Source organism: Rhipicephalus microplus, chromosome 5 (genome assembly GCF_043290135.1).
Source record: "Rhipicephalus microplus isolate Deutch F79 chromosome 5, USDA_Rmic, whole genome shotgun sequence".
Taxonomy (NCBI): domain Eukaryota; kingdom Metazoa; phylum Arthropoda; class Arachnida; order Ixodida; family Ixodidae; genus Rhipicephalus; species Rhipicephalus microplus.
This window is the reverse complement of record NC_134704.1, coordinates 7861525-7888712: the sequence shown is the minus strand read 5'-3', so window position 1 is coordinate 7888712 and position 27188 is coordinate 7861525. Positions and strand designations below refer to the sequence as shown.

The 27188-nt window shown below is 49.7% G+C and overlaps 1 protein-coding gene across 15 annotated transcripts in view; it reads left to right on the top strand.

Moving 5' to 3' along the window:
* LOC119175054 (uncharacterized) overlaps positions 1-26049 on the top strand; it is a 48718-nt gene extending 22669 nt beyond the window's left edge. For 2 of the 15 annotated variants that reach the window (XM_075894782.1, XM_075894783.1), the window contains 9 exons: positions 763-2175; positions 2257-4425; positions 10500-10754; positions 14450-19378; positions 21447-21655; positions 21829-22012; positions 22634-22729; positions 24431-24541; positions 25860-26049. In XM_075894782.1, the coding sequence (XP_075750897.1) occupies positions 763-2175; positions 2257-4425; positions 10500-10754; positions 14450-19378; positions 21447-21655; positions 21829-22012; positions 22634-22729; positions 24431-24541; positions 25860-25948 (9455 nt within the window). In that variant the 3' untranslated portion in view covers positions 25949-26049. The remainder of the gene's footprint in view (positions 1-762; positions 2176-2256; positions 4426-10499; positions 10755-14449; positions 19379-21446; positions 21656-21828; positions 22013-22633; positions 22730-24430; positions 24542-25859) is intronic. The other 13 variants (XM_075894789.1, XM_075894796.1, XM_075894785.1 and 10 more) reach the window with 13 other exon arrangements.
* The last annotated feature ends 1139 nt before the right edge of the window (positions 26050-27188 follow it).

The following is a 27188-nucleotide window of genomic DNA, read 5'->3' as shown; positions in this document are numbered from 1 at the left end:
TAGGGGGAGATGAGCGAGTCGAGAGACGCGGGCGATGGCTGAAATTCTCCGCATGCCCATTTCAGGCGTTTGTGACGTCACCAAACGCCTCCTCCTGTAGTTCATGGTGTGGCAGCTAGACATTTAGGTTGTGAAAAACGCAGTAAATTCATTATTTTTCCGTAAACTCAGACTGGAATGAAGGTTGTCTCTGTCGTTTTCAGGGTCCAATCTTTCAATTGCATGAACATCCTCGGGGAAAATTTTTGTTTAGTATATCTTTAAGTTTTAGTGGCTTCATATGAAAGCCATACATAGGAGGATATCTCATGCAGAATCTGTTAACTGCACTGAAGAGTCTTATATGTAGACTCAGATCATTCCGAATATATGAATATATGCAGAAACAAAGAAAATTACAAGAAATTGCAGTTGCAAGGTGCTAAACAAAGAGCTTATTTATTCATGGCACTCTTAATGCTCTAAGTTAAGGTTGTTTGAAAGGTGGAAGAACACAAACCTGATTGATTCGAAAGATGTCATCATTCCAAAAAGGAACTGTTATTAATAAAGTGCATGTCGGCCACCAGTGAGAAAGCTTTTCTTACAATGTTATATTGCATGCAATGATTACTATCATGATTACTATCATATTTCATGGAGCAGAGGTTATTATGTAAAACGATGACTATATACTATATATAAAAGCAAGGATATACAAGTGTCATAGTTTGCATCAGTCCACCGCAGATGTCATTTCATGTAAATTGTGTACGTTTGCAGGTCCTGGGACTCTTCAAACTCTGCTCCCTGGCCAGCCTCCTCAAATCACATTCCAGTTTGGAACCCCAGGAGCTCCCAAAGTCCCTTCTATTGGAACACCTAAAGCACCAACTGTGCCATTTTCATCCAGTGGGCCAAGTGTACCTGGTGGGCCAAGCCGACCACTGAGCCAAACCCTTGGAGGGACAAAAGGTCTAAGTGGGCCATTTGGACCCAGTGGACCAAGTGGGCCAGGAAGCAGACTAAGTGGATCTAGTGGTCCATTCGGACCTGGTGGACCAAGTGGACTTGGCGGACCAAAAGGACCAAGTGGACCATTTGGACCAAGTGGCCCTGCAGGAACAAGCGGGCCTAAAGGGCCTGGTGGACCAAGAGGTCCATTTGGACCGGGTACACCAAGTGGACCTGGGGGGCCAAGTGGACCAAGTGGGCCAGGGGGACCACTTGGACCGAGTGGACCTGGTGGGCCAAAAGGACCAAGTGGACCATTTGGACCGAGTGGACCTACAGGACCATTTGGCCCAAAAGGACCTGGTGGGCCAAGAGGACCAAGCGGGCCAGGAGGTCCATTTGGACTGAGTGGGCCAAGTGGACCTAGTGGGCCAAGAGGACCAAGCGGGCCAGGAGGTCCATTCGGACCGGGTGGACCAAGTGGACCTACAGGACCAAGTGGGCCATTTGGACCTGGTGGACTAAGTGGACCTGGTGGCCCAAAAGGACCAAGTGGGTTGTTTGGACAAAGTGGGCCTAAAGGACCTGGTGTGTCAGGAGGACCAAGCGGGCCAGGAGGTCCATATGGACCAGGTGGACCATTCGGACCAAGTGGGCCAAAAGGACCTGGTGGACCAAGCGGACCTGGTGGACCAAGCGGACCTGGTGGGCCAAGAGGACCAAGTGGGCCAGGAGGTACATTTGGACCGAGTGGGCCAAGTGGACCTAGTGGGCCAAGAGGACCAAGTGGGCCAGGAGGTCCATTTGGACCGGGTGGACCAAGTGGGCCCACAGGACCAAGTGGGCCGAAAGGACCAAGTGGGCCATTTGGACCTGGTGGACTAAGTGGACCTGGTGGTCCAAAAGGACCAAGTGGGTTGTTTGGACAAAGTGGGCCTAAAGGACCTGGTGTGCCAGGAGGACCAAGCGGGCCAGGAGGTCCATTCGGACCAAGTGGGCCAGGAGGTCCGTTCGGACCAAGTGGGCCAAAAGGACCAAGTGGGCCAAAAGGGCCTGGTGGACCAAGCGGGCCTGGTGGGCCAAAAGGGCCAAGTGGGCCAGGAGGTCCATTTGGACCAAGTGGGCCAAAAGGATCAAGCGGGCCAGGAGGTCCATTCGCACCGAGCGGACCAAGTGGACCCAGTGGGCCAAGAGGACCAAGTGGGCCAGGAGGTCCATTGGGACCGGGTGGACCAAGTGGACCTAGCGGACCAGGAGGACCATTTGGACCGGGTGGGCCTGGTGGGCCAAGAGGACCAAGCGGGCCAGGAGGGCCATTTGGACCGAGTGGGCCAAGAGGACCAAGTGGGCCAAAAAGTCCATTTGGGCCGGGTGGGCCAAGTGGGACAAAAGGACTCAGTGGACCAAGTGGGCCTGGTGGGCTACGAGGACCGAGCGGGCCAGGAGGTCCACTAGGACCAGGTGGACCAGGAGGACCAAGTGGGCCAGGAGGTCCATATGGACCAGGTGGACCATTCGGACCAAGTGGGCCAAAAGGACCCGGTGGACCAAGCGGGCCTGCTGGCCCGAGAGGACCAAGCGGGCCAGGAGGTCCATTCGCACCGAGCGGACCAAGTGGACCCAGTGGGCCAAGAGGACCAAGCGGGCCAGGAGGTCCATTGGGACCGGGTGGACCTAGCGGACCAGGAGGTCCATTTGGACCGGGTGGGCCTGGTGGGCCAAGAGGACCAAGCGGGCCAGGAGGGCCATTTGGACCGGGTGGACCAAGTGGACTGAGTGGGCCAAGAGGACCAAGCGGGCCAGGAGGGCCATTTGGACCAAGTGGACCGAGTGGGCCAAGAGGACCAAGTGGGCCAAAAAGTCCATTTGGGCCGGGTGGGCCAAGTGGGACAAAAGGACTCGGTGGACCAAGTGGGCCTGGTGGGCTACGAGGACCGAGCGGGCCAGGAGGTCCACAAGGACCAGGTGGACCAGGAGGACCAAGCGGGCCAGGAGGTCCATATGGACCAGGTGGACCATTCGGACCAAGTGGGCCAAAAGGACCCAGTGGACCAAGCGGGCCTGCTGGCCCGAGAGGACCAAGCGGGCCAGGAGGTCCATTTGGACCAGGTGGGCCAAGTGGACCCAGTGGGCCAAGAGGACCAAGCGGGCCAGGAGGTCCATTGGGACCGGGTGGACCTAGCGGACCAGGAGGTCCATTTGGACCGGGTGGGCCTGGTGGGCCAAGAGGACCAAGCGGGCCAGGAGGGCCATTTGGACCGGGTGGACCAAGTGGACTGAGTGGGCCAAGAGGACCAAGCGGGCCAGGAGGGCCATTTGGACCAAGTGGACCGAGTGGGCCAAGAGGACCAAGTGGGCCAAAAAGTCCATTTGGGCCGGGTGGGCCAAGTGGGACAAAAGGACTCGGTGGACCAAGTGGGCCTGGTGGGCTACGAGGACCGAGCGGGCCAGGAGGTCCACAAGGACCAGGTGGACCAGGAGGACCAAGCGGGCCAGGAGGTCCATATGGACCAGGTGGACCATTCGGACCAAGTGGGCCAAAAGGACCCAGTGGACCAAGCGGGCCTGCTGGCCCGAGAGGACCAAGCGGGCCAGGAGGTCCATTTGGACCAGGTGGGCCAAGTGGACCTAGTGGGCCAAGAGGACCAAGCGGGCCAGGAGGTCCATTTGGACCGGTTGGTACAAGTGGACCTACAGCACCAAGTGGGCCAAAAGGACCCGGTGGACCAAGCGGGCCTGCTGGGCCGAGAGGACCAAGCGGGCCAGGAGGTCCATTTGGACCGGGTGGGCCAAGTGGACCTAGTGGGCCAAGAGGACCAAGCGGGCCAGGAGGTCCATTTGGACCGGGTGGACCAAGCGGACCTACAGGACCAAGTGGGCCAAAAGGACCTGGTGGACAAAGTGGGCCTGGTGGGCCTCGAGGACCAAGCGGGCCAGGAGGTCCATTAGGACCGGGTGGACCAAGTGGACCTGGTGGGCCTGGAGGTCCGTTCGGACTGGGTGGACCAAGTGGACCTGGTGGGCCAAGAGGACCTGGTGGGCCAAGTGGACCTGCGGGACCAAAAGGAAGTGGTCCTGTGGGACCGAATGCGCCAGGCGGTTTTATTTTCGGTGGCCCAACTGCACCAGGGCTTCCAAAGGTACCCGGCTTGCCCCTGCCAAGTGGACCAAAAGGACCCTCTGGTCCATCCGGACAGGCAAGTCCTAGTAGACCAAGGGTTCCCAGTGGATCGAGAACATCACCGAGAAGACGACCTGGCTACCTCCCACCTGAAGGAGTCATTCCAGCAGCGCCTAGTGTTTTGAATGTGCCTCGAGGTCCAACGCTTCCTGGGGCTACAGGTGTTACTGGTGCACCAAGGTTTCCCATTGTCACAGGTGTAACCAGCGCCCCACGACTTCCAGGTTTATCTAAAGGTCCAGTGTCTGCTGTGCTGCGAGGTCCAAGTGGTGCGACTGTTATAAGCGGACTTCCTGTTCCGAAGACACCAGGTAAGTAGATTTAGGCGTGTTTAAATATAGGTCTATCGGCCCTCGCTTTATCCAATATGTTACATCATGATATTGTCCCACATCAAACAAATGAAGAAGTCTTGTTTTGTTTTGTCGCCGAGAATATCATTTCGGGATATCACGCGGTATCCCAAAATGATTTCGTTTGTTTCTTCTGGATGCGGGCTGGTGCTCGTCACAATTCATGACCAGGTGGCAATATAAATAACCACTTCTTGAAACAGTGATAATATTGCAACAATTTTATGAACCTTTTCTCCGTTTAGATGATCTGTTTGATCAAGGAGGTATGATTTTTTATCTTCAGTGATATTGTATAAGAAAAATGCTTGCGTAATATTCTTGTATAGCTTTGGTGCAGCTTAGTATTCGTATGAAGGAAGGTGACATAAGGAAGGAACGAAAACATCCCTCACAAATACGAAAGTGCCTAAAGGCTGTTTTAGATGACATAAAATGCAGCGATTATTTTGGTGCGACTGTGCCCACAGTGCAAAAAAGCCGTTTATTCGCACCTAAGCATTCTTCGTCAAGCGACCAACATTCTGAAAATTTCTCCATGTGTTCACCGTGGTGGAGCAATTTTTTGGTCGGGACCTATCGAAATAATAACGCAATGGTTGAGCGATTAAAATTAAGTCACTTTTGTTGACCGAAGTTGCTCACTTAAAAAAGCAGTTGCTTACTTGCTTGGAAGGGCAAAAAGGTGTCCTTAAAATTACAAAACACGGGTGCTCTTCATTACTGTTCATGAGAACTTAATGTCGTGGCGCACATATTTTTACAATACGTTACAAAATTGTGCAGTGTCCGCCACAAAAAACTGCACCAGTCGCAAAGTGAATATGACAGAAGATTCGCTGCCGATGTGAAACAAAACAATTTTTAGCGGTGGTTACGAACAGGGCGAATAAAGTAAAAAAGTGGATTTCTTTGTTGCAATCACAGCGTGCGAAACAGGCTTAATGCGAATTTTGAGCGCAGATGTTTCGGAGTTTTGATTTGGCTATAAATTATGCTAATACCTTATTACCATGAATTCAAACCAACTAGCCCAAGTAGCCATTCTTCTTTAATGCTGGAGGTTTACAAAGAGGGAGTTCAACTTAAGTTCAAGACGATGCAGCGAGCAATGGAAAAGAAAGTAATAGTCATAACCCTCAAAGACAAGGAGAGACCAGAGTGTGTCAGGGAACAAACGGGTTATAATAACACCATAGTCAAAATCAAGAAGAAATAAACATGGGCAGGCCGTGTATCTCGAAGCCAAGATAACGGTTGGTCATTAAAGATCACAAGCTGGATTCAAAGAGAAGGCAAGCGGCTGAGGGAAGACAGAAAGTTAGGTGGGTAGATGGGATTAGGAAGTTTGCGGGTACAAAATGGCAGCAGCAAGCACAGGACCGACTTGACTAGCGGATCATGGGAGAGGCCTTAGTCCTGTTGTGGGCGTAGTCAGGATAATAGCGGTGGTGGTATGGATAATGATGATGATGATGAGCTAACGTGCATGCGCCAAGGCAACGTGGTGCGGTGCGAGTGGACAGGGGCGCGGGCACAATTTTTTTTCGGTAGGGGCACCACTTTGATCCTAAGTGGGGGCCGTGCAGGCAGACGTGGTCGACGTCTACTGTCGTTTTGGGCTGTTTTTACCGCGGCAAAAAATTTTCGGTGTGGTGGCAGAGTAGTTAATTGAGGGTTTTGTATGATAGAGCCAATATTAAGGTAGCTCATAACATAAGATTCACTGAATATCGCGAACATCTGGTGCGCTAACGTCACGTATTTCTTGCCGCATGCTCGCTTCAAATCCCTCTGCCATTGCACCAGATGGACGCCGTGTTAAAAGGGATCGAAGGATTTTTCCATATTCACCAATTTTGATAAAGATTTCAACATCTGTTCTAGACGGTACCGTGGTGAAATGCACCCAATAATACTACGCCAAGTCATCCATTTTTCGGAAACCATATTTTAAATATTGGTAGCCAGTTCTGTAATCACTTCTGTAACCGCGAGCCACCCTTTGTATGTGGTGCAAGTGCCTACTCTCTTTCAAAGCCCCGCCTTGCCCAGAAAACGGATGCAGCGCGTGCTTTCTTCTACGAGCTGACGCGTCACCCCCGGAAGCTTTTCAGGCCTGCGCGTCACGTGACGTGACGTCGACGACGTCACATCGCGCCGGCCGGCCGGCCGCCCTTCGCTGGGTGGCTGCGCCAGCCGCGAGCGCTTGCCGCGAGCGCCCTTCACGCCTACCGACTCGGGCGAGGTTCCTTGACACCATGTCCGCACGATTTATCAAGGTATCCATTGATTGTATGGTTTAACGCGCCGACGCAACGCAGACGATGAAGCGCGCCGTAGGGGAGGGCTCAGGATCAAGTTTTACTACCTGGGAATCTTTATTGTGTGCCGAAATCTCGTACACACGGGCGTTTTTGCTTTTCGCCTCCATCAGAAATGCGGCCGCCGCAGCCGGGTATCGAAACTGCGCCCTAGTGCTCAGCAGCGCTACGCCTTAGACACTGAGCCACCGTTGCGGGGAACTTATCAAGGTATCAAGAAATAATGAATATCGTGAATGGAATAATGCGTATTTATTTATCACAGCCAGACGCCGTCTGTACAAATATCACAGTGCACATTGTTCTCGGTCCAGGCAGACGACAGGCAACACAAGATGTTGCCCTTAATGCTGAAAATATGCCAAAAGTACAAAACACAATATCTTGCCACATAAAACTCAGAAAACAAAACAGATTGTAACAGCAAAAACATCCCCGAGCTTTGGAACAGAAAAAGCACACTTTCATTTAAATTGTAGGTTAGAGGAAAACATACCATTCGTTTATAATAGTAGCAGTAGCAACACAAGGTATCAGGTTCAAACACTTGCCAAAAAATACAATACATAAGAACACTGGTGACTAAATTGTGGTCCACAGCATGATAAATGACAGAAAGAAAAGTAATTGTACTGCCACAGGTAGGTGCATGTCCTAGGGAAAAAATCAAACAAAAATCTAAGAAAAAACAAATCACAGTGCACAACATGTCTGTACACAGAGTGCACAAGGAAAGTGTACACAGCTTAGGTACCAAAACGGACTGTACAACTGCTACAGTGGGCACCGAGGCAGTTCGAGTTAAAAAAAAAAGAAAAAAGTACAGCACCTTTAAAAGCTAACAACTTGTAAAGAGATACAAAACTGGAAACAATTGAGGCTCAAACAAGGGAATGTATTGCTTGAGCCAGGTGGCAATAAGTGCAGCGCTCCTCAGACAGCATCGACAGGTTGTTCAAAATTTCCAACAAGGAACTTACTTTTTGAACTGAGTCTGGTACAACAGCGCTACCAAGGTTCTTGATTGGTGAACCTTGATAGCAGGCAAAGACTTCAAGGTTTGCAAACACGGTCAATGACGCATTCAAACAAGGTTCACGATAGTCGATGATGTTCAAAAACATGGAGCACTCTTCTTTATGAATCACAGTCCACTTCGGAGACACTGACACCCCTTGCAGGCGAGCCCTTAGTTCTTCGAGGGACGAAAACCGGTCTCGTTCTTGCTCCGCTTCATATGACGCCAGCGACTCTTCTACAGCACGGGCGAGTTGGGAGGCTTCTTGTCGGCTCCTCTTGGCGTCAGGGGTTTCTCTCGTGCTCTGGTCTCGTACTGATAGGTAGGACGGACAGCCGAGAAATACCGTTGGGACAGATCCAGGACGCAACCGTGGTACTGGGAGTGCAACTTCAATAACTCTCCCTGTCCTTGGATCCGTCTACGATGTCGTCTTCTCAATGCATGAAGCGTCGAAATGATCCGCGCACACCTGCACAAACGTTTCAAGAACGTCTGAGACGCCACTTCTCAAAAGAAAAAAATGCGCTCCCGTTTGCATGACCGTGTTTACAGTCTGTGTAGCTAAAACAAAGTCTACCTACGTTTCGCAAGCATCTAAATAAAAGCGCTGCGCTAAGCGGTACAAGCAACATGAAAGGAAACACGGGAGCGTGATGTCACCGCACTCCACGAAGCGCTTCCACCGAGAGCTTGCAAGAATGGACGACACCACGGCACTGTTAGTGAACAAAGCGCAGCTGACCATCCTTGCTGCGAACGCTGCTGGCGTCAGCGCTTCGCGAGGCCCGGCGGCCACACGCTCAAGTATTTCCCATCATAGGTGATTTCTACCCGAACAAGCAACGACAAGCTAAGAACAGGAGCATCTCAAATTCTTACCTTAGTGCACGAAGTCGGCACGAAGTCCTTCCTAGGAATGGCGCGTAGCCATTGTTTGAGAGCGTCGGCGTCTTTAGGGAAGGAAAACACTTGTATCTTCTTTCCTGTTTTGTAGTTGCCGGTGCATCCGGGTACACAACACTTATTCGGCATTGTCGCATCACTCCAGCATCACGCACGGAAACGAAATTGCCGCAAAACAACAACGGAAAGCAACAAACGCGAAACACCGTCAACACCACGCCGCCGAACCGTCACCACCGCCGCCCGCGCTGCGCTCGCTGCCGCTGCGGCTTCCCCGAGAGTCGGCCGGCCGGAAATGACGTCAGATTGCTGGGCGCAGGCCTGAAAAGATTTTTCGGGGGTGACGGCTGACGACGCCGCGAGCACAGTTCAGTTTTGTGAGCTTCATACAGTGTGTTAGTCGTCTTTGATATCGGGCCTTACACAAGCATGCAGAATATTTAGCAACACAGCCATCTATTCGGGGCACATCAGATGCTTCACGTGCTGGTGGGTCGAAATCAAAAGGCGATGCTTCCGCGATCAGATAGTAGCTGCAATCGTCACTGAACGTGTCACTGGTAAGTTCAGACGATCTGGCACAGCTTGTTTCCACACTAAATGACATCATCAATTGCTTATCATAGTGAGGAAACGCACGTGAGCTATTTTCACTCCCTGGCCAGCCGTGGCGGTGTATGTCAGATTTCGTGAGGTCATCAGATACGCATTTCGTGATGTGATACGATACACACAATAGAGAATGTAGCAGCTCCCTGTTTCAGTTCCTGTTTTGAGTGATCATTGATTGTTTAACTAAAACTATTGACGAGTGTCTGGGCAACATGAATGGCCCTAGGTGTTGCAGATCAGATAGTAGCTGCAATCGTCGCTGAACGTGTCACTGGTAAGTTCAGACAATCTGGCACAGCTTGTTTCCACACTAAATGACATCATCAATTGCTTATCATAGTGGGAAAACGCACGTGAGCTATTTTCACTCCCTGGCCAGCCGTGACGGTGTATGTCAGATTTCGTGAAGTCATCAGATACGCATTTCGTGATGTGATCCGATACACAACATAGAGAATGTAGCAGCTCCCTGTTTCAGTTCCTGTTTTGAATGATCATTGATTGTTTAACTAAAACTATTGACGAGTGTCTGGGCAATATGAATGGCCCTAGGTGTTGCAGGACTGTCAGTCTTTTTTGAAAACGGCCTTATCTCAGTATGGTCGAACACGTACTGGAGTTTATTTTTGGGCAGCGTTTACCCCACACACATCAAAGGACAGAGCATGCGCAAGGTGCACTTGCTCCGGCTCTCACTAATTGTCACGCGTTTCAGCCGTCTTCCTACCCCCTCTATATTTGAGCGCATGCCTGCTCACATCACCAGTTGCTCTTCGGTACGTGTCGTGGCACAGTGAAATAGGAGAGGGGTAGTGGGCTCACCGGCGTCTAATGTGTGATGCCGCTAATGTATCCTTGGCAACTAAGAAACACACCAGGGCAGACGAACGCCGACGGGGAATGCCACTACCAAACATCTGGGTATGTATGCGCAGTTGCTTATTAGTAGCAGCGCTTATTTTATTCAAAATTTATTCAGATGACCTCACAGGATCCTACATTGGGATATTGCGTGGGGGCAGTACATAAGTAGGGGTAATAATAACAGGAGTATTGATAATTGAGGACCTTGATCATGCAAATTGGTGTTTTAGTGCAAGTTTCTATCTCAGTAATACTACATCTTCAATGAAATAACAATGCATTGTTTGGTTCTGTTCCTGCTTGTGTAGGAGTAACAAGCTTGAAAATCTTCCCTGGAGCACCTGCGGTCACCACCTTTACTACTGGTGTGTCAGGATTTATGCTTGGTGGGCCAGTTGGACCAAGAACACCTGGAGGATTTTCATTTGCGTTCCCTGGGCTGCCGAAGGGACCGAGTGGATCACGGGGTCCAAGTGGCGTCGGAGGACCAAGCGGGCCAGGAGGACCAAGCGGACCAGGAGGACCACGTGGCCCAAGTGGAACAGGAGGACCCAGTGGACCAGGTGAACTACTCATTGAAATTATGATAGCGTGATATTTCAGAACTATTTGTGTACGAAAGACCACAAAGATATGCCTTGTGAACATCCTGAAAAGCACGGTCGTAGTTTGAAAAAAAAAGCTGTCCTGAACAACTTTCAGCGTTAATTTCGTAGAATTTCTAGACAGTTTAAAATAAGAAAAAATTGTTGAACACAATGTTACTAGCCCGAACGTTTCGACTAGTGGGCTTGTCCTCGCCAACGTCTGCCACCATGGTGGTTGAATGGTTTCTGTGTTCAGCTGCACGTGTAAATGCCGCCACAAGCACGAGCTCAATTTGGGCCTCGCCTATGAAATTACTGTAGAGATGATGGGCTAGGCGTTCATGTACTCTAGTAAAGCAGGGCGCGTTAATGAATAATACCACGTGGATCAAATTTTCGGAGCCCACCCGTACGGTATCTCTCATGATCACATCACGGTCATCATGGTTTTGGCACGTCAGTACCATGAAGTTAATATTACTCGTGATGGCAGCTGTTATTTTGATGGAGGCAGGGCCGCTTGTTGAAATGTTGGCTCCAGCGACATTTTCTTTTCAGCAGTTTCTCTTCAAAAGAACAAAACATAATAAACCTGAAAAAAATGGCAGCCGATCCATGAAGTGAATACTGATGATAGAGCAAAGCTTGGTCCTAAGGTACATAATGCCAACGGTGAAGTCACCCACTAGTATAATAAAGAATGCACGAACGGACGGACGGACAGATGCACACACGAACGGACAGAGCACGGTCTATGCACGACATGAATGCGCTATGTACGGTTAATCAGGTGGACGACGCGTACCTATGACGACGGCGACAACGGGCATGATACGAGCAAAATGAGCTTGGCTTCTAAAAAGGATAGCATCCATAGTGCTAACATACTTCTTGATAATGATTTCGTGAGCGAGTATGTTTACCATTTTCTTAGAACTGAAATTCAACGCTGCAATTGAAATTTTCTTTCTTTCATCATATTTAGTTTGCTTTTCTACCGTCGCCATAACAAAATAACAACTTGCTAAAAAGTCACGTTTCTAAAACAACCAACACGCCACACGCCATGACTGCGAACACTGGCTTTCGTGCAAACTTATCAGAGCAAGCACAAAGGAGAGAGCGCATCGCATTGTCATCTCGCCCCTCTGAGTTTGGGCGAGCGGAGATGGCGTAATATGTGAGTTCAGCATTTTAGCCCACCACAGAGTTTCACGCAACAGCACCTAGAGGGAAATGTGGCGCCACCTTCTACGCAAGTTTCATAAGGGGTGCTGTGCAGTCATGGTAATTAAGTTTGCCTGCGGAAATAGAGCTTTTCTAAACAAAATCTTCATAAATATTTTTCATTCACCTATCTAAGAACTTACAAGAAGCAGTTGCTTACCAGCAGGCCATCGGTAAACGGCTAAATAAAAATACAGGTGTATAGCCGTCATTGAGTGAATGCTGGTCTTGCCGTCTGCCTTCCAATTTTAGCGGCCAGTCGCGAGTTCTGAGGGTTTAAAATATTGTACACTGAAGCAAAATTCTTCCAAGTTAAACAAACATCGTGTCTTTGTTACGCCAAGTCCAAAATGCTCAATAAAGATTGCTGCAATACAAAACAAATTATTGTGACGCTAGGGATGCATCTAGCAAGGTTGATCTTCGAGACGTCGGGGCTCTTCAGGAACAATACTAAAATCGATCCGACACATCCCAGCATTCCACTACATACAAAACAGCGTCGCAGTGCCACTTTGCTTTCTTTGTAACTCCTTGGAACTTTATGCAACCTACTTTCGTTTTTTCTGATAATCTTCAAGAACAATGGACTCACGTTTTCACTTCGCTTACTGGAAAAGTAGACGCACTGTTTACCCTCGTGCCCTATACATATCCTCTACTGCAAGCTTCTCTCTGTTTTTTTCTATTTTATTTTGAGACATTTCAAGCATTCCTCCATTTTGTGCGTATAAATGATTAGTCCGACTCTGTTGGAAGATAACACTCAAGAAGTAGTTCTAAAAGATGGCTGTGGGCTTTTGTCAAGCTGCCTCTTTAGGAGAGAAGCTTTTACCTGCTGCTATCCATCAAACTACAGGCGAAAAATTAACATTAATAATAATAATAATAATAATAATAATAATAATAATAATCACCGTTAATAACAGACAAAACTCTTGACTTCTGGAACGTTGTGAACCCGCTAATTCGCACTGAAATCGATCCACGATTCAGATTGCACTCAGTTGCTCAATTTCCCGTGATGCGTTTGTAATAACTTTCATTCACTTGGTAACTTTCCAACATTAAAATCGTGTGGATAACTGTGCATGACGAAGGGGTCTGGAAGGCTGGTGTGTGTCTCACCTCTTTTGACTAATAAAACTTCATCCAGTGCCGATCATCTATGTTTCAATAACATTCTTAGAGAGAGAGAGAGTGAGAAAGGAAAGGCCGGGAGGTTAACCAGATATTGGCATCTGGTTTGCTACCCAGCGCTGGGGGCGGGGAAGTAGGGGCAAGAAAGAGGAATTAGATAGAGGAAAAAAACGCACGCGCACTCATAAAAAAACGAAAACACACACAGGAAGGGCGTCCTAGCTACAACCGTTCAGTAAGGCCGGTCAATCGCAAAAAGTGTAGTAGCGCTTTCAGGGCCCTCTTCTGTGAAGTCGCATCCTGACGATACTGCAGGATTTCCTGCTGCGACAGAGTTTGATCGTCTAATTTGATGAGTTCCTTTCGAAGGCATAGTCGTTGTTTACTATACGCTAGGCAGTCACAAAGAATATGTTGAATGGTTTCCTCTTTGCCACAGTGGCCACAGGCTGCGGTGTCAGCCATCCCAATGCGGAAAGCGTAGGCGTTGGTAAACGCAACGCCCAACCACAGCCTACATAACAGGGTCTGGTCTGCTCGGCGAAGCCTCGACGGGACTTGAAGACTTAGCGTAGGGTCAAGCGAGTGCAGTCGGGCATGCTTGAAGTGTAGCTGATTCCATTGCGATGTGGTTTGCTGGCAAGCAAGTCTGCGGAGCTTTCGTGCAGCATCTGTCCTAGAAAGTGGTAGTCGCAGTTTATGATATTCTGTGTGGGCTGAGCGGGCAGCTTGATCGGCCCGTTCATTGCCGATGATTCCGCAGTGACTGGGCAACCACTGAAATGTAATTTGGTGCCCTTTCTCAGTCAGGTGGTGTATAACCTCTGCTATCTCTAGTACCAGCTGCTCGTGTGGTCCACGGCGTAAGGCTGATAGTAGAGACTGCAGTGCCATCTTCGAGTCGCAGAAAATAGTCCACTTGCGTGTAGGTTGATCAACTACAAATTGCAACGCGGCACGAAGTGCTGCCAATTCTGATGCCGTTGATGTTGTTGCGTGAGATGTCTTGAATTTAATTGTCGTGGAATAACATTCTTAAATACATCATGTAATATCCGTGCCTCATTAGTTGCTGTTGACTGTCTCCTTAATTTATGACCTCTAATCAGTGATTAGTCCAGATGTTCCCCCACACCTATATGATACCCTCGTATTGAGGGCCTCTGTGTGTAGAGAATATTAATGATACCAACAAAGAATTCCATTTTATACTTCATTTTTATATTAGCATATGCATCATATTTGTCGAAACACCTTAGCATACATAGCATTTCCCTAACTGTATACTATATACTCTTCCCTAGGAGGACAGAAACAACCATTTGGGCCGAGTGGACCAAGAGGACCAGGTGGGCCAGCAGGACCAAGCGGGCCTTTCCCATCAGGGCTTTCTGGTCCCAGAGGACCAAGTGGACCTAGAGGACCTGGTGGACCAAAGGCACCTGGAGGACCAGGTAGTCCTAGTGGACTAAAAGGACCAAGTGGTCCATCTGGACCTAGAGGACCATATCCCAGTGGTCCTGCCGGGCCAAGTGGACCGTTCCCGTCAGGACCTTCTGGACCAGGAGGACTAAAAGGACCCAGTGGACCAAGCGGTCTTGGTGGACCAAGGGGACCTGGAGGACCAAGAGGGCCAGGAGGTCCATCTGGACCTGGAGGACCAAGAGGGCCAGGAGGGCCAGGTGGTCCATCTGGACCAAGTGGACCATATCCCAGTGGTCCTGCTGGGCCAAGTGGGCCATTCCCATCAGGACCTTCAGGACTAGGAGGACCAGGTGGACCAAGAGGGCCCAGTGGCCCTAGAGGACCAAGCGGGCCGAGTGGGCCCTCTGGACCAAGTGTACCATTTCCATTCGGGCCTTCTGGACCAAAAGGCCCCAGTGGACCAAGTGGGCTTGGTGGACCAAGGGGACCTGGTGGACTAAGAGGACCAAGTGGGCCAGGAGGGCCAAGTGGTCCATCTGGACCAAAAGGGCCATATCCCAGTGGTCCTGCCGGGCCAAGCGGACCATTCCCGTCAGGACCTTCTGGACCAGGAGGACCAAGAGGACCCAGTGGACCTGGAGGACCAAGTGGGCCATCGGGACCAAGTGGACCATTCCCATTTGGGCCTTCTGGACCGGGAGGACCAAGAGGCCCCAGTGGACCAAGCGGGCTTGGTGGACCAAGGGGACCTGGAGGACCAAGGGGTCCTAGTGGACCAAGAGGACCAAGTGGGCCAAGAGGGCCAAGTGGTCCATCTGGACCAAGTGGGCCATATCCCAGTGGTCCTGCCGGGCCAAGCGGACCATTCCCATCAGGGCCTTCTGGACCAAGAGGACCCAGTGGACCAAGTGGGCCTGGTGGACCAAGGGGACCTGGAGGACTAAGAGGACCAAGCGGGCCAGTAGGACCGTCTGGACCAACTGGTCCAAGTGGACCATATCCTAGTGGTCCTGCTGGGCCAAGCGGACCATTCCCGTCAGGACCTTCTGGACCAGGAGGACCAAGAGGCCCCAGTGGACCAAGTGGGCTTGGTGGACCAAGGGGACCTGGTGGGCCAAGAGGACCAAGTGGACCAAGAGGGCCAAGTGGGCCAGGAGGGCCGAGTGGTCCATCTGGACCAAGTGGGCCATATCCCAGTGGTCCCGCTGGACCAAGTGGACCATTCCCGTCAGGACCTTCTGGACCAGGAGGACCTAGAGGCCCCAGTGGACCAAGCGGATTTGGTGGACCGAGAGGACCTGGTGGACCAAGCGGTCCTAGTGGACCAAGTGGGCCAAGAGGGCCAAGTGGTCCATCTGGACCAAGCGGGCCATATCCCAGTGGTCCTGCCGGGCCAAGCGGACCATTCCCATCAGGGCCTTCTGGACCAAGAGGACCCAGTGGACCAAGTGGGCCTGGTGGACCAAGGGGACCTGGAGGACTAAGAGGACCAAGCGGGCCAGTAGGACCGTCTGGACCAACTGGTCCAAGTGGACCATATCCTAGTGGTCCTGCTGGGCCAAGCGGACCATTCCCATCAGGACCTTCTGGACCAGGAGGACCAAGAGGCCCCAGTGGACCAAGTGGGCTTGGTGGACCAAGGGGACCTGGTGGGCCAAGTGGTCCTAGTGGACCAAGAGGGCCAAGTGGGCCAGGAGGGCCGAGTGGTCCATCTGGACCAAGTGGGCCATATCCCAGTGGTCCCGCTGGACCAAGTGGACCATTCCCGTCAGGACCTTCTGGACCAGGAGGACCTAGAGGCCCCAGTGGACCAAGCGGATTTGGTGGACCGAGAGGACCTGGTGGACCAAGCGGTCCTAGTGGACCAAGAGGACCAAGTGGGCCAGGAGGGCCGAGTGGTCCATCTGGACCAAGTGGACCATATCCCAGCGGCCTCGCCGGACCAAGTGGACCATTCCCGTCAGGACCATCTGGACCAGGAGGACCAAGAGGCCCCAGTGGACCAAGTGGGCTTGGTGGACTAAGAGGACCTGGTGGACCAAGCGGTCCTAGTGGACCAAGAGGACCAAGTGGGCTAGGAGGGCCGAGGGGTCCATCTGGACCAAGTGGACCATATCCCAGTGGTCCCGCCGGACCAAGTGGACCATTCCCGTCAGGACCTTCTGGACCAGGAGGACCAAGAGGCCCCAGTGGACCAAGTGGGCTTGGTGGACCAAAGGGACCTGGTGGACCAAGTGGTCCTAGTGGACCAAGAGGACCAAGTGGTCCATCTGGACCAAGTGGACCATATCCCAGTGGTCCCGCCGGACCAAGTGGACCATTCCCGTCAGGACCATCTGGACCAGCAGGACCAAGAGGCCCCAGTGGACCAAGCGGGCTGGGCGGACTAAGAGGACCTGGCGGACCAAGCGGTCCTAGTGGACCAAGAGGACCAAGTGGACCATATCCCAGTGGTCCCGCCGGACCAAGTGGACCATTCCCGTCAGGACCATCTGGACCAGGAGGACCAAGAGGCCCCAGTGGACCAAGTGGGCTTGGCGGACTAAGAGGACCTGGTGGACCAAGCGGTCCTAGTGGACCAAGAGGACCAAGTGGGCCAGGAGGGCCGAGGGGTCCATCTGGACCAAGTGGACCATATCCCAGTGGTCCCGCCGGACCAAGTGGACCATTCCCATCAGGACCTTCTGGACCAGGAGGTCCAAGAGGCCCCAGTGGACCAAGTGGGCTTGGTGGACCAAAGGGACCTGGTGGACCAAGCGGTCCTAGTGGACCAAGAGGACCAAGTGGTCCATCTGGACCAAGTGGACCATATCCCAGTGGTCCCGCCGGACCAAGTGGACCATTCCCGTCAGGACCATCTGGACCAGGAGGACCAAGAGGCCCCAGTGGACCAAGTGGGCTTGGCGGACTAAGAGGACCTAGCGGACCAAGCGGTCCTAGTGGACCAAGAGGACCAAGTGGTCCATCTGGACCAAGTGGACCATATCCCAGTGGTCCCGCCGGACCAAGTGGACCATTCCCGTCAGGACCATCTGGACCAGGAGGACCAAGAGGCCCCAGTGGACCAAGTGGGCTTGGCGGACTAAGAGGACCTGGCGGACCAAGCGGTCCTAGTGGACCAAGAGGACCAAGTGGGCCAGGAGGGCCGAGGGGTCCATCTGGACCAAGTGGACCATATCCCAGTGGTCCCGCCGGACCAAGTGGACCATTCCCATCAGGACCTTCTGGACCAGGAGGACCAAGAGGCCCCAGTGGACCAAGTGGGCTTGGTGGACCAAAGGGACCTGGTGGACCAAGCGGTCCTAGTGGACCAAGAGGACCAAGTGGTCCATCTGGACCAAGTGGACCATATCCCAGTGGTCCCGCCGGACCAAGTGGACCATTCCCGTCTGGACCATCTGGACCAGGAGGACCAAGAGGCCCCAGTGGACCAAGTGGGCTTGGCGGACTAAGAGGACCTAGCGGACCAAGTGGTCCTAGTGGACCAAGAGGACCAAGTGGGCCAGGAGGGCCGAGGGGTCCATCTGGACCAAGTGGACCATATCCCAGTGGTCCTGCCGGACCAAGTGGACCATTCCCATCAGGACCTTCCGGACCAGGAGGACCAAGAGGCCCCAGTGGACCAAGTGGGCCTGGTGGACCGAGGGGACCTGGTGGACCAAGAGGACCAAGTGGGCCAGGAGGGCCAAGTGGTCCATCTGGACCAAGTGGACCATATCCCAGTGGTCCCGCCGGACCAAGTGGACCATTCCCATCAGGACCATCTGGACCAGGAGGACCAAGAGGCCCCAGTGGACCAAGTGGGCTTGGCGGACTAAGAGGACCTGGCGGACCAAGCGGTCCTAGTGGACCAAGAGGACCAAGTGGGCCAGGAGGGCCGAGGGGTCCATCTGGACCAAGTGGACCATATCCCAGTGGTCCCGCCGGACCAAGTGGACCATTCCCATCAGGACCTTCTGGAACAGGAGGACCAAGAGGCCCCAGTGGACCAAGTGGGCCTGGTGGACCGAGGGGACCTGGTGGACCAAGAGGACCAAGTGGGCCAGGAGGGCCATCTGGACCATCTGGACCAAGCGGACGATATCCCAGTGGACCTGCCGGGCCAAGTGGACCATTCCCGTCAGGACCTTCTGGACTAGGAGTACCAAGAGGGCCTAGTGGACCTAGAGTACCAAGTGGGTCATCTGGGCCAATTGGACAATTCCCATTAGGAACTTCAGGACTAGGAGGGCCAGGAGGACCCAGTGGATCAAGCGGCCCTGGTGGACCAAGGGGACCTGGAGGACCAAGTGGTCCTAGTGGACCACGAGGACCAAGCGGGCCAGGAGGACCAAACGGGCCATATCCCAGTGGACCTGCTGGGCCAAGTGGGCCATTCCCATCGGGACCTTCTGGGCTAGGAGGACCTAGAGGACCTGGTGGATCACAAGGGCTATTTGGTTCTAAAATACCATCTGGTCCTGGGTCTCCACTCACAACTACCAGCGTTCAGTTTGGTGGAACACTAGTCAGTGTTCCTAAAGTGACTATAGGCCAGCCTCAAACATCTATATTGCTTCAACCTGGAAGCCAAGTCACGTATGGAAAGACTAAACTTCTTGTTCCACCTCCTACCACATTTGTTCCTGGTCAAGTTGTTACACACACAGTCGGTATAATCCCATCAACAGTACACAGCATTTCTGGCACCGGGCTTCAAGTACAAGGCAAGCCATTGGACTTCAATATTGTGCTGAAGGAGCTGAAAGCTACTCGCTATTTATCCTGGCTCCAGAAGACCGGGGTTCTTCAGCTAATTAATGATGGAGGTATGAGTCTAATCTCATTATTTTAAGCTTCAAATAACCTACTTGAGAGCTCTTAATATTAGTAGTCATATTGTGTGTTAAAGAAAGGGAAAATAGACAAGCACCCGTTTGCAGAACGAAGCCACAGGGAAATCCTTAGAAATTTTTCAGAAAAAAAAAGCTTCTTAGTTGCCTTCTTAAGCTTCTTGACCCTTCTGGAACTTGCGGTTTTCTGCACAACTCATTTGCATTATTTGTTTTCATTGAAGCAACACAAAAATCGAGCAAGGTTGTACTGATTCGTTATGAAGGGACTCTAAAGAAGAAGAATGACTTAGTTTAGATGCGAATTCTAATACCATAAGTTCTGCTATCATAAGGTCATTATTAGTGGAGAAAATGAAGATCGAAGTTTTATTTTTTTTGCCTCGAAATCACCGCGTGTGGCGCCACTTATTTCAAAATGCATTTCTCATATTATCCTGACATTCTCTCGATGAAGTGTTCTAAAGCTTTTTTACGCTAGGTCTACGACAGCCACACGTGACAATGTATTTTATTTTTATCGACGAGAAGCTACGTAGACTCCTTCTAAATTATCTACGTCATAGTATTTGGTGCAGGAATCTCAGGGGGGCGTTTCCACCCGCTTCCTCTTTTCGCGTGTTTTCTCGCTGCGGTGAGAGTGGTGTTCTCGGGTTTGTGAAATTGTACTTACACGCGAAAAATCTCTAGTGTCTTTAAATATTTGAGGTGTGACAAACATAAAGACAGGAAAGGTAACGACACAGGAGCACTTCTTTTATTTAACATGTACATTTTAGGTGATATAACTATTCGCAGTTAGCAACATTCGTCACGTGTGTCTAACTATTGTTTGCTTAACAGGTAATTTTAGAACAACGTGTACACTAAGTCGGCACTGGGGGCGTACCGTTAGCGTAAACTCCCCTTACGAGTTCTGCAATAGTGTTTGTCCCCCGCAAACGCTGACGCGTGCTTGAGCCACCGCAAGAGGGCTTTGTTGGCAGCATCTTTATGGGATTTCCTGCGGGCGCACCGCAAATGCTAGCGGCTGTTTGCGTTATGGTGATTGCGCAGTGGCAGCTACTGCGACGAAGAGCATACGCAAAGTTTTGCGTACGCTATTCTGAACCTCTCTTATAGCATGCCGTGTTCTCACGCTTTATGTTTGCTAATGTGCGCAAATGGGATTGTAGATCATTGACCACGAAGTACTTTTACTCACTTTGCTACATTGTTGCAGTAGAGAGAAAAAAAACAGTACCAGGTCTGCGCAGGACGCACAGCACTGTTAAAGCGAAAGCTGGAGCCGCAGTGTTTTTTAAAGCCTTTTCTGCACGTTTTTTCGGTAACTGCTACAAGCACACTTACAGGGTACCCACTACGACATTTATATTTTTGTGCATTAGGGAGGCATCTTGTTCTTGTTCATCGATTAGCTGTGGCGCATAACCACAGTGGGAGATTGGCCCAAAATTGAGTGGTTTTATAAAAAAAATGAAGTGTGAGAATAATGGAGGCTATATAATAAAAATGATACAGATTACATAGCAAATTATTGTGATTTATCTAATGTGCTCTATTGTAATTATTTGGAGCATTCGATGACCCACTCGGTATTCTATTTCCATTGTGTGATGCCTGGTTGTTCTTTTGTTCTAAAAAGATTTGTTACACAAATTAACGCGATTCCTTTCCCGACATGAAGTCTGCTTTGGGTCCTTGTAAATGAAAAAAAGTGGTACGTAAAATGGACTGGAGAAGAGAAGGACAGCAAAGGTGCACCTTCATTCCATTTACGTAATACGCCTCACTTTTTTTGCATTCACAATGAACTGTTACCAATAATGGGCTTTGCTCTGCAATGACTCGTGAAACTGTATAAAAGAAGGACCAGTCCTAAACTGCAGGTTAAAAATTGCCGTTGGGTATCTTGAAATCGGTGCTTGCTTGTGTGAGATAAGTAGCTTGGTTAGCTCTGCAACGAAATTCACTTACAGTGGAACGCATGAAAACTCGTAGCTTGTGTAGAGCAAACATATTCTTTTTTGTTTACATATCGCAGCTGCCTACACTATCTTCGTTCCAAGTGACGACGCCATCGCTCAGATTCGGGGACAGCTACTCTCGAAGCTAGAAGGTGACACTCAGCTCCTCAAGCAGCTCGTCCTGTACCACATTGTTCCTGGTCAGGTCACCATCGACAACGATAGGACCTTCCCGACACTTGATGAAGGAAACTTGTTGCGATTCAACAAGTACTTCAATGGGAGGGTAAGTAAGCCCTGGTGTAGCTGAACCATCTGGGTGGGTTGAAGCAGAGCCACTTACTACACCCTCCATGCGCTGCCATGAATTTGTTTGCCTCAGTAATGTCTGCATGTCTACACAATGGGCAAGGCTGCAGTGATGACCAACCACGAATGTCTTCACTCCATCAACTGCAGGTCGTAACCGCTTCTGGTGGCGTCATCGGCCCCAAAAAGCAGCAGGGCAACATCGTCTTCTACACCATCGACCGAGTTCTTCACCGACCTGGAGGAAGCATCTTGGACGTCATTCACCAGTCTATCCTGCTCCCTAAGCTAGATGAAGCTATCAAGTTTGCCGGACTCGAGGAGTACCTCTCCGGTAAACTATAGAACGCTTGCTTTTCAGTGATTTTTTATGCCGGACCATCGAACCACAAAAATGTCGTGGTCTAAGAAACATAGCTATAGCATTTCTTTAGAGAACTCAAAGTAAGGTTCGCAGAAGCACATGATTACGGGACATGTCCCGTCGTCCCATGTTCCTTTCTTTTGTGGTTGTGCTTAAGCGCTGCAAAAATGTAAGTTTTCAGTCAGACAAATAACTGGTGGCGGCTTTCCTTCGCAGCGCCATCAGTCTCGCTGTTTTTCGCTGAGTGGAGTCTCACATAACTAAAGACGACGCAATTAAACCAGATTATTGCAGCAATAGTTCAAAATTTTGAAAAGCTTTATTTTTTATATTACTATCTATATACACGTTCATTTCTGACTACGATACTGTCTGATCGTAACGAAAAAATAACACTCCGTTTTGCGTACGTTCTTTTTCTCTTATCAATATTTAATACTGAAGATGTCTCATAATGAATTTTTGGTCGATTTCCCTGAGTGGGTATGAGCCATGTTTGAGGTGTCATCATCATTATCATGATCGTCATCATCAAAACTTGCGTCTGTTCAGGAATTTAAGCCTCCCGTTGCGTTCCTCCGATTTTCGCAGGAGTAGGACCATACACGATTTTCGCTCCAAGTGACCAGGCATTCAAAAACTCCGTGGGCATGGAAAACGTATTGCGGGACAGGGAAGCTCTCAAGGGTATGTATTCAACTGTCGCACTGTACACTTGTCGCCGCTAACACTGTGGCACGTGTCCCCGATTGGGGCGCTTTATGACCAGAACTTGCTATTCCCCCCAATAACTGTACACTTTATCCTGTTTCTTTGACTGCGTGTCATAGTCGCCATAATTAGCGTTAGCCAATTTCAAGATACGACATCATATGAAGCCGCATTCATCGAGATCATTTTTACAGGTGCCGTATTAAAGTCCTGTATCTGTGTATTGCGGGAGACAGTGGCACATACCCACCTGTGGGTATGTGCTACTGTCTGGCGGGAAGTGTTAGACGACGTACGTGACGGGATTGCGACATTATTCATGTCTTGACCAGCGCGTTATGTTCCTAAAACAATGTTACCCTCCCATGGTAATTTTGGCTCACGCCAAGTTGAGGAGGTGACCACGAGAGCACACAAGCGTAGGCGGCTACATAGATAGATAGATTAGATAGATAGATAGATAGATAGATAGATAGATAGATAGATAGATAGATAGATAGATAGATAGATAGATAGATAGATAGATAGATAGATAGATAGATAGATAGATAGATAGATAGACAGACAGACAGACAGACAGACAGACAGACAGACAGACAGACAGACAGACAGACAGACAGACAGACAGACAGACAGACAGACAGACAGACAGACAGACAGACAGACAGACAGACAGACAGACAGACAGACAGACAGACAGACAGACAGACAGACAGACAGACAGACAGACAGACAGACAGACAGACAGACAGACAGACAGACAGACAGACAGACAGACAGACAGACAGACAGACAGACAGACAGACAGACAGACAGACAGACAGACAGATAGATAGACAGATAGATAGACAGACAGACAGACAGACAGACAGACAGACAGACAGACAGACAGACAGACAGACAGACAGACAGACAGACAGACAGACAGACAGACAGACAGACAGACAGACAGACAGACAGACAGACAGACAGACAGACAGACAGACAGACAGATAGATAGACAGATAGATAGATAGACAGACAGACAGACAGACAGACAGACAGACAGACAGACAGACAGACAGACAGATAGATAGATAGATAGATAGATAGATAGATAGATAGATAGATAGATAGATAGATAGATAGATAGATAGATAGATAGATAGATAGATAGATAGATAGATAGATAGATAGATAGATAGATAGATAGAAATGCTTCGCATTTAATATGCTTGACAGCAGTCACGTCTGTATCTCACCTGTACAGAGCGCTCTTAACTGAAACAGGTGGGAAAATAATGGGCGTACCACTTAGCGAAGTCATAAAACTTTATTCTTCGCGAAGCGCAAGATAACGGCTATATAGTGACAAACGCACCGACTCGGTGCCTAGCAAGGCTCCACGGCAGTGCGAGAAGATATGCCCTTCTTGTGCCAGGAGGCGATCCTCATCTTGTTCGCACAAGTCGACGAATACATCTGGACATGGCCTAGAAGCCTGTCGACGTAGAGCCGGGCGGTAGCAGGCTGCGTGTTTAAACGAACAGCGGTGAGAAGTTAAAAGAAATTCGAGTTACGACATTCTAGTAAACATGACAGAAAGCCGGCTGACTCACACGTGCATATACATATAGTTCGCTAGTATTAAAAATATGTATAAACGCAAATAATGTTTGCTATTCACTGACCTCGCAGCCCTGCTACTCCGCCACATTGTCCTTGGAACCGTGTACAGCGCCGGCGTGCAAGAGAACCAAGTCCTCAAGACGGTCGGTGGCCTCGAGCTCAAAATGAGCATCATCCCGGGTACGCACTTGTTTCTGCTCCATTTTCTTTGTTATTCTGTATCTGTAATCATTATCGTCGTAATTTACTCTTAAGGGCCGGCATTATACATGTGGGGGAAGGACGGGAGGTAACAAGCCTCTTAATTGTGTAGCTAGCTATGACGGAATGGCTTAACCACGAAAAGTGAGAGACCTACTTGTACGTAAAGGTTTTAGAAGGCACGAATTTCCTATAAAGATATTAACCTGAAAGTTAATTTACTGACACAACTCCTTTCACGTTCTCAAGTAGTATACTTATATGTTAGGGCATTACTTTATATACATATATATATAGGCAGGCATGGTGGTTGAGTGGTTGTAGCGTTGCAAGTAGTCAAGTAGATCCTTCGTGAGTGGTCACAACGTTTATTTCACATATATACCCAATAAAGGGATAGCCGCCGAGGTAGCTCAGTTGGTAGAGCATCGAAAGCGTTATTCGAAGGTCGCAGGTTTGGTTCCTGCCCCTGGCAAGTCGTCTTTTCACCCACCTTTATTTTTCAAATTTACATTACAGTTCGTTTAATAACTTCCTCTATACATTTCTTGGCATTATTGTCTGTTAGATCTCAATCATATAATGGCACGTATGTTTGCTTTCCTTATCGCACTTCATCATCTTGCGATGTTTTCATTTCTTTCTTGCCTTTCGCTACTCTGTTCTTTTATCGAGTGACAGCGTTAACTTAAATGCACCAACCCTTTTAAAGCCGTATGATTGAAATAAAAAGGCTCATCTTAAAGATAGAAAGGAAGATTTTTCCTTTATCAGCAATTGTACCCTCGTATCTACCATGGAGTGTTCATTAACAATGCTGTTAGGTTAGTGCGTTAAATGTAGACTTCAAGATTCGGTGTACGCATGTCTTCAAAAGCTTTACTTTAAACGCTTCTGAATTCAAGTGATAAAATAATCGATCAATCAAGCAGTTTTATTTGGCATCCATTACATCAAGATAACAAACGCGAGGAGAAGATCAAAGAGCTGACAGCTAGACAAAGGTCCTTGCCCCTATTTTTGATAGCCGAAAAACAACACACCATGCATGTAATTAGTTGTAATTTCTACTAAACTTGTCTCGTTCTCATGTGTAGCAGAGTAGATAACAAAGCTAAAGATACACATTGAAACTTATGCATTGCAATTATGAGGCACACGGTTTGATTGAACAAACAAAAGTAGTTCCCTAACGTATTCAGTATGGGTAATTCACTATCTCAACTCGGGTACAAAAAGCGCTTGCCGTCATCACCTCTTAACTCGATGATCAACGCCACTTATTCTCCAATTTCAGAGTGTATCACAGTAAACGGGGTCAACGTCAACAACCCGGATAACGTCGCCTCCAATGGGGTTATCCACGTGATCGACCATTTCCTTTAGGCGTGCACATCCCTATACCCGGAAGGGTGGCACATGTTTCTCTGTAAAGCTTCCTCTCTCGACTCTGTTGTTATATTGTTAAATAAACTGCGTGTTCCGTATATCCGCCGTCCGACGTGTTTCATGCTGCCGGTGCGCTGCCGAGTAGCATATATAGTGACAAACAAGTTGTGTGTATATCCTCCTAATCACAGCACGCCTTTTCAAGTCGATTATTTTCACGGTCCTGAAATTGCCGATCCAGTCATATTGCATGTGTTTGCATCAGCATCTTGGTCGTGTACTCACAAATCGACATTTCTGCTTCGCATAGAAATGGCCGGCAACGCTCTTTGTGGCGGCGGTTGCATAGAGGAGGCCTTGCCTTCCGCGACTGTCCTCGCTACGCTGCACAAACACGATCCCGTCTAATCACTCTCGCTCGCTTTAACCACAGACTGAATCGGTAGCGACTATCCTGAAATGTCATCCTGAAAAGTCGCCGTAAATTAAGGTCACACACTATTGGCGAAATTTCTAAGCAAAGCCGGCTGTAGACTGATAGCGTTGCCGTACGTATACCACACGAGGCGGCTTCCAGCAGATTTGTGTGACATTGTGTGCGTGCGCTCACCCTTTCTTACTGTCTCTCTTTACTGCAGTCTTTAAATCCCAATCGCCTGTGCAAAATAGCTTAAACCTTTTCTATGTCATTTGTTTTTCTTCTGCAGTTAGTTCAGACAAACATTCGGTTTTCGTAAACATAGAGTGACAGGTATACCTTTTTTTTTAATGCGAAATGTATTTCTTTGTCGCGCTATGTCAGCCGTCCATCGGGATCCGTCCACCACCCTCTCCCATAGCAACAGCTGCGCGCGCACGCACTTATCCTCGCCCCTAGCAACCGGAGCATGTGGTGCGAGGGAGTGTATGAGAATGTAGGTGCAGTGCTTCGCCTCTCCTATTCTCACCATTCACTGTCTCTCCTCCCTGCGCCCCGCTTTCCCGTCCGCTCGCACCTGCATGACTCTCGGCCGTTCACTGGCTGGGCGCCTCTCAGGAACATCCGGAAATGTGTGCTCGAGACACCGCTGTGAAACGCCAACGCTGAGCCGCGAACGCTGTTTGTTTTGTTCATAGTATTTTATAACCGTGCACGATATAGCTACTAGTGCTGGGAACGAATACCGCCTTTTTCACGACATAAAAACGCCACGTGCGGTGAATGGCGTTATTGGCTGCACGGTGTAAAAAAAGAAAA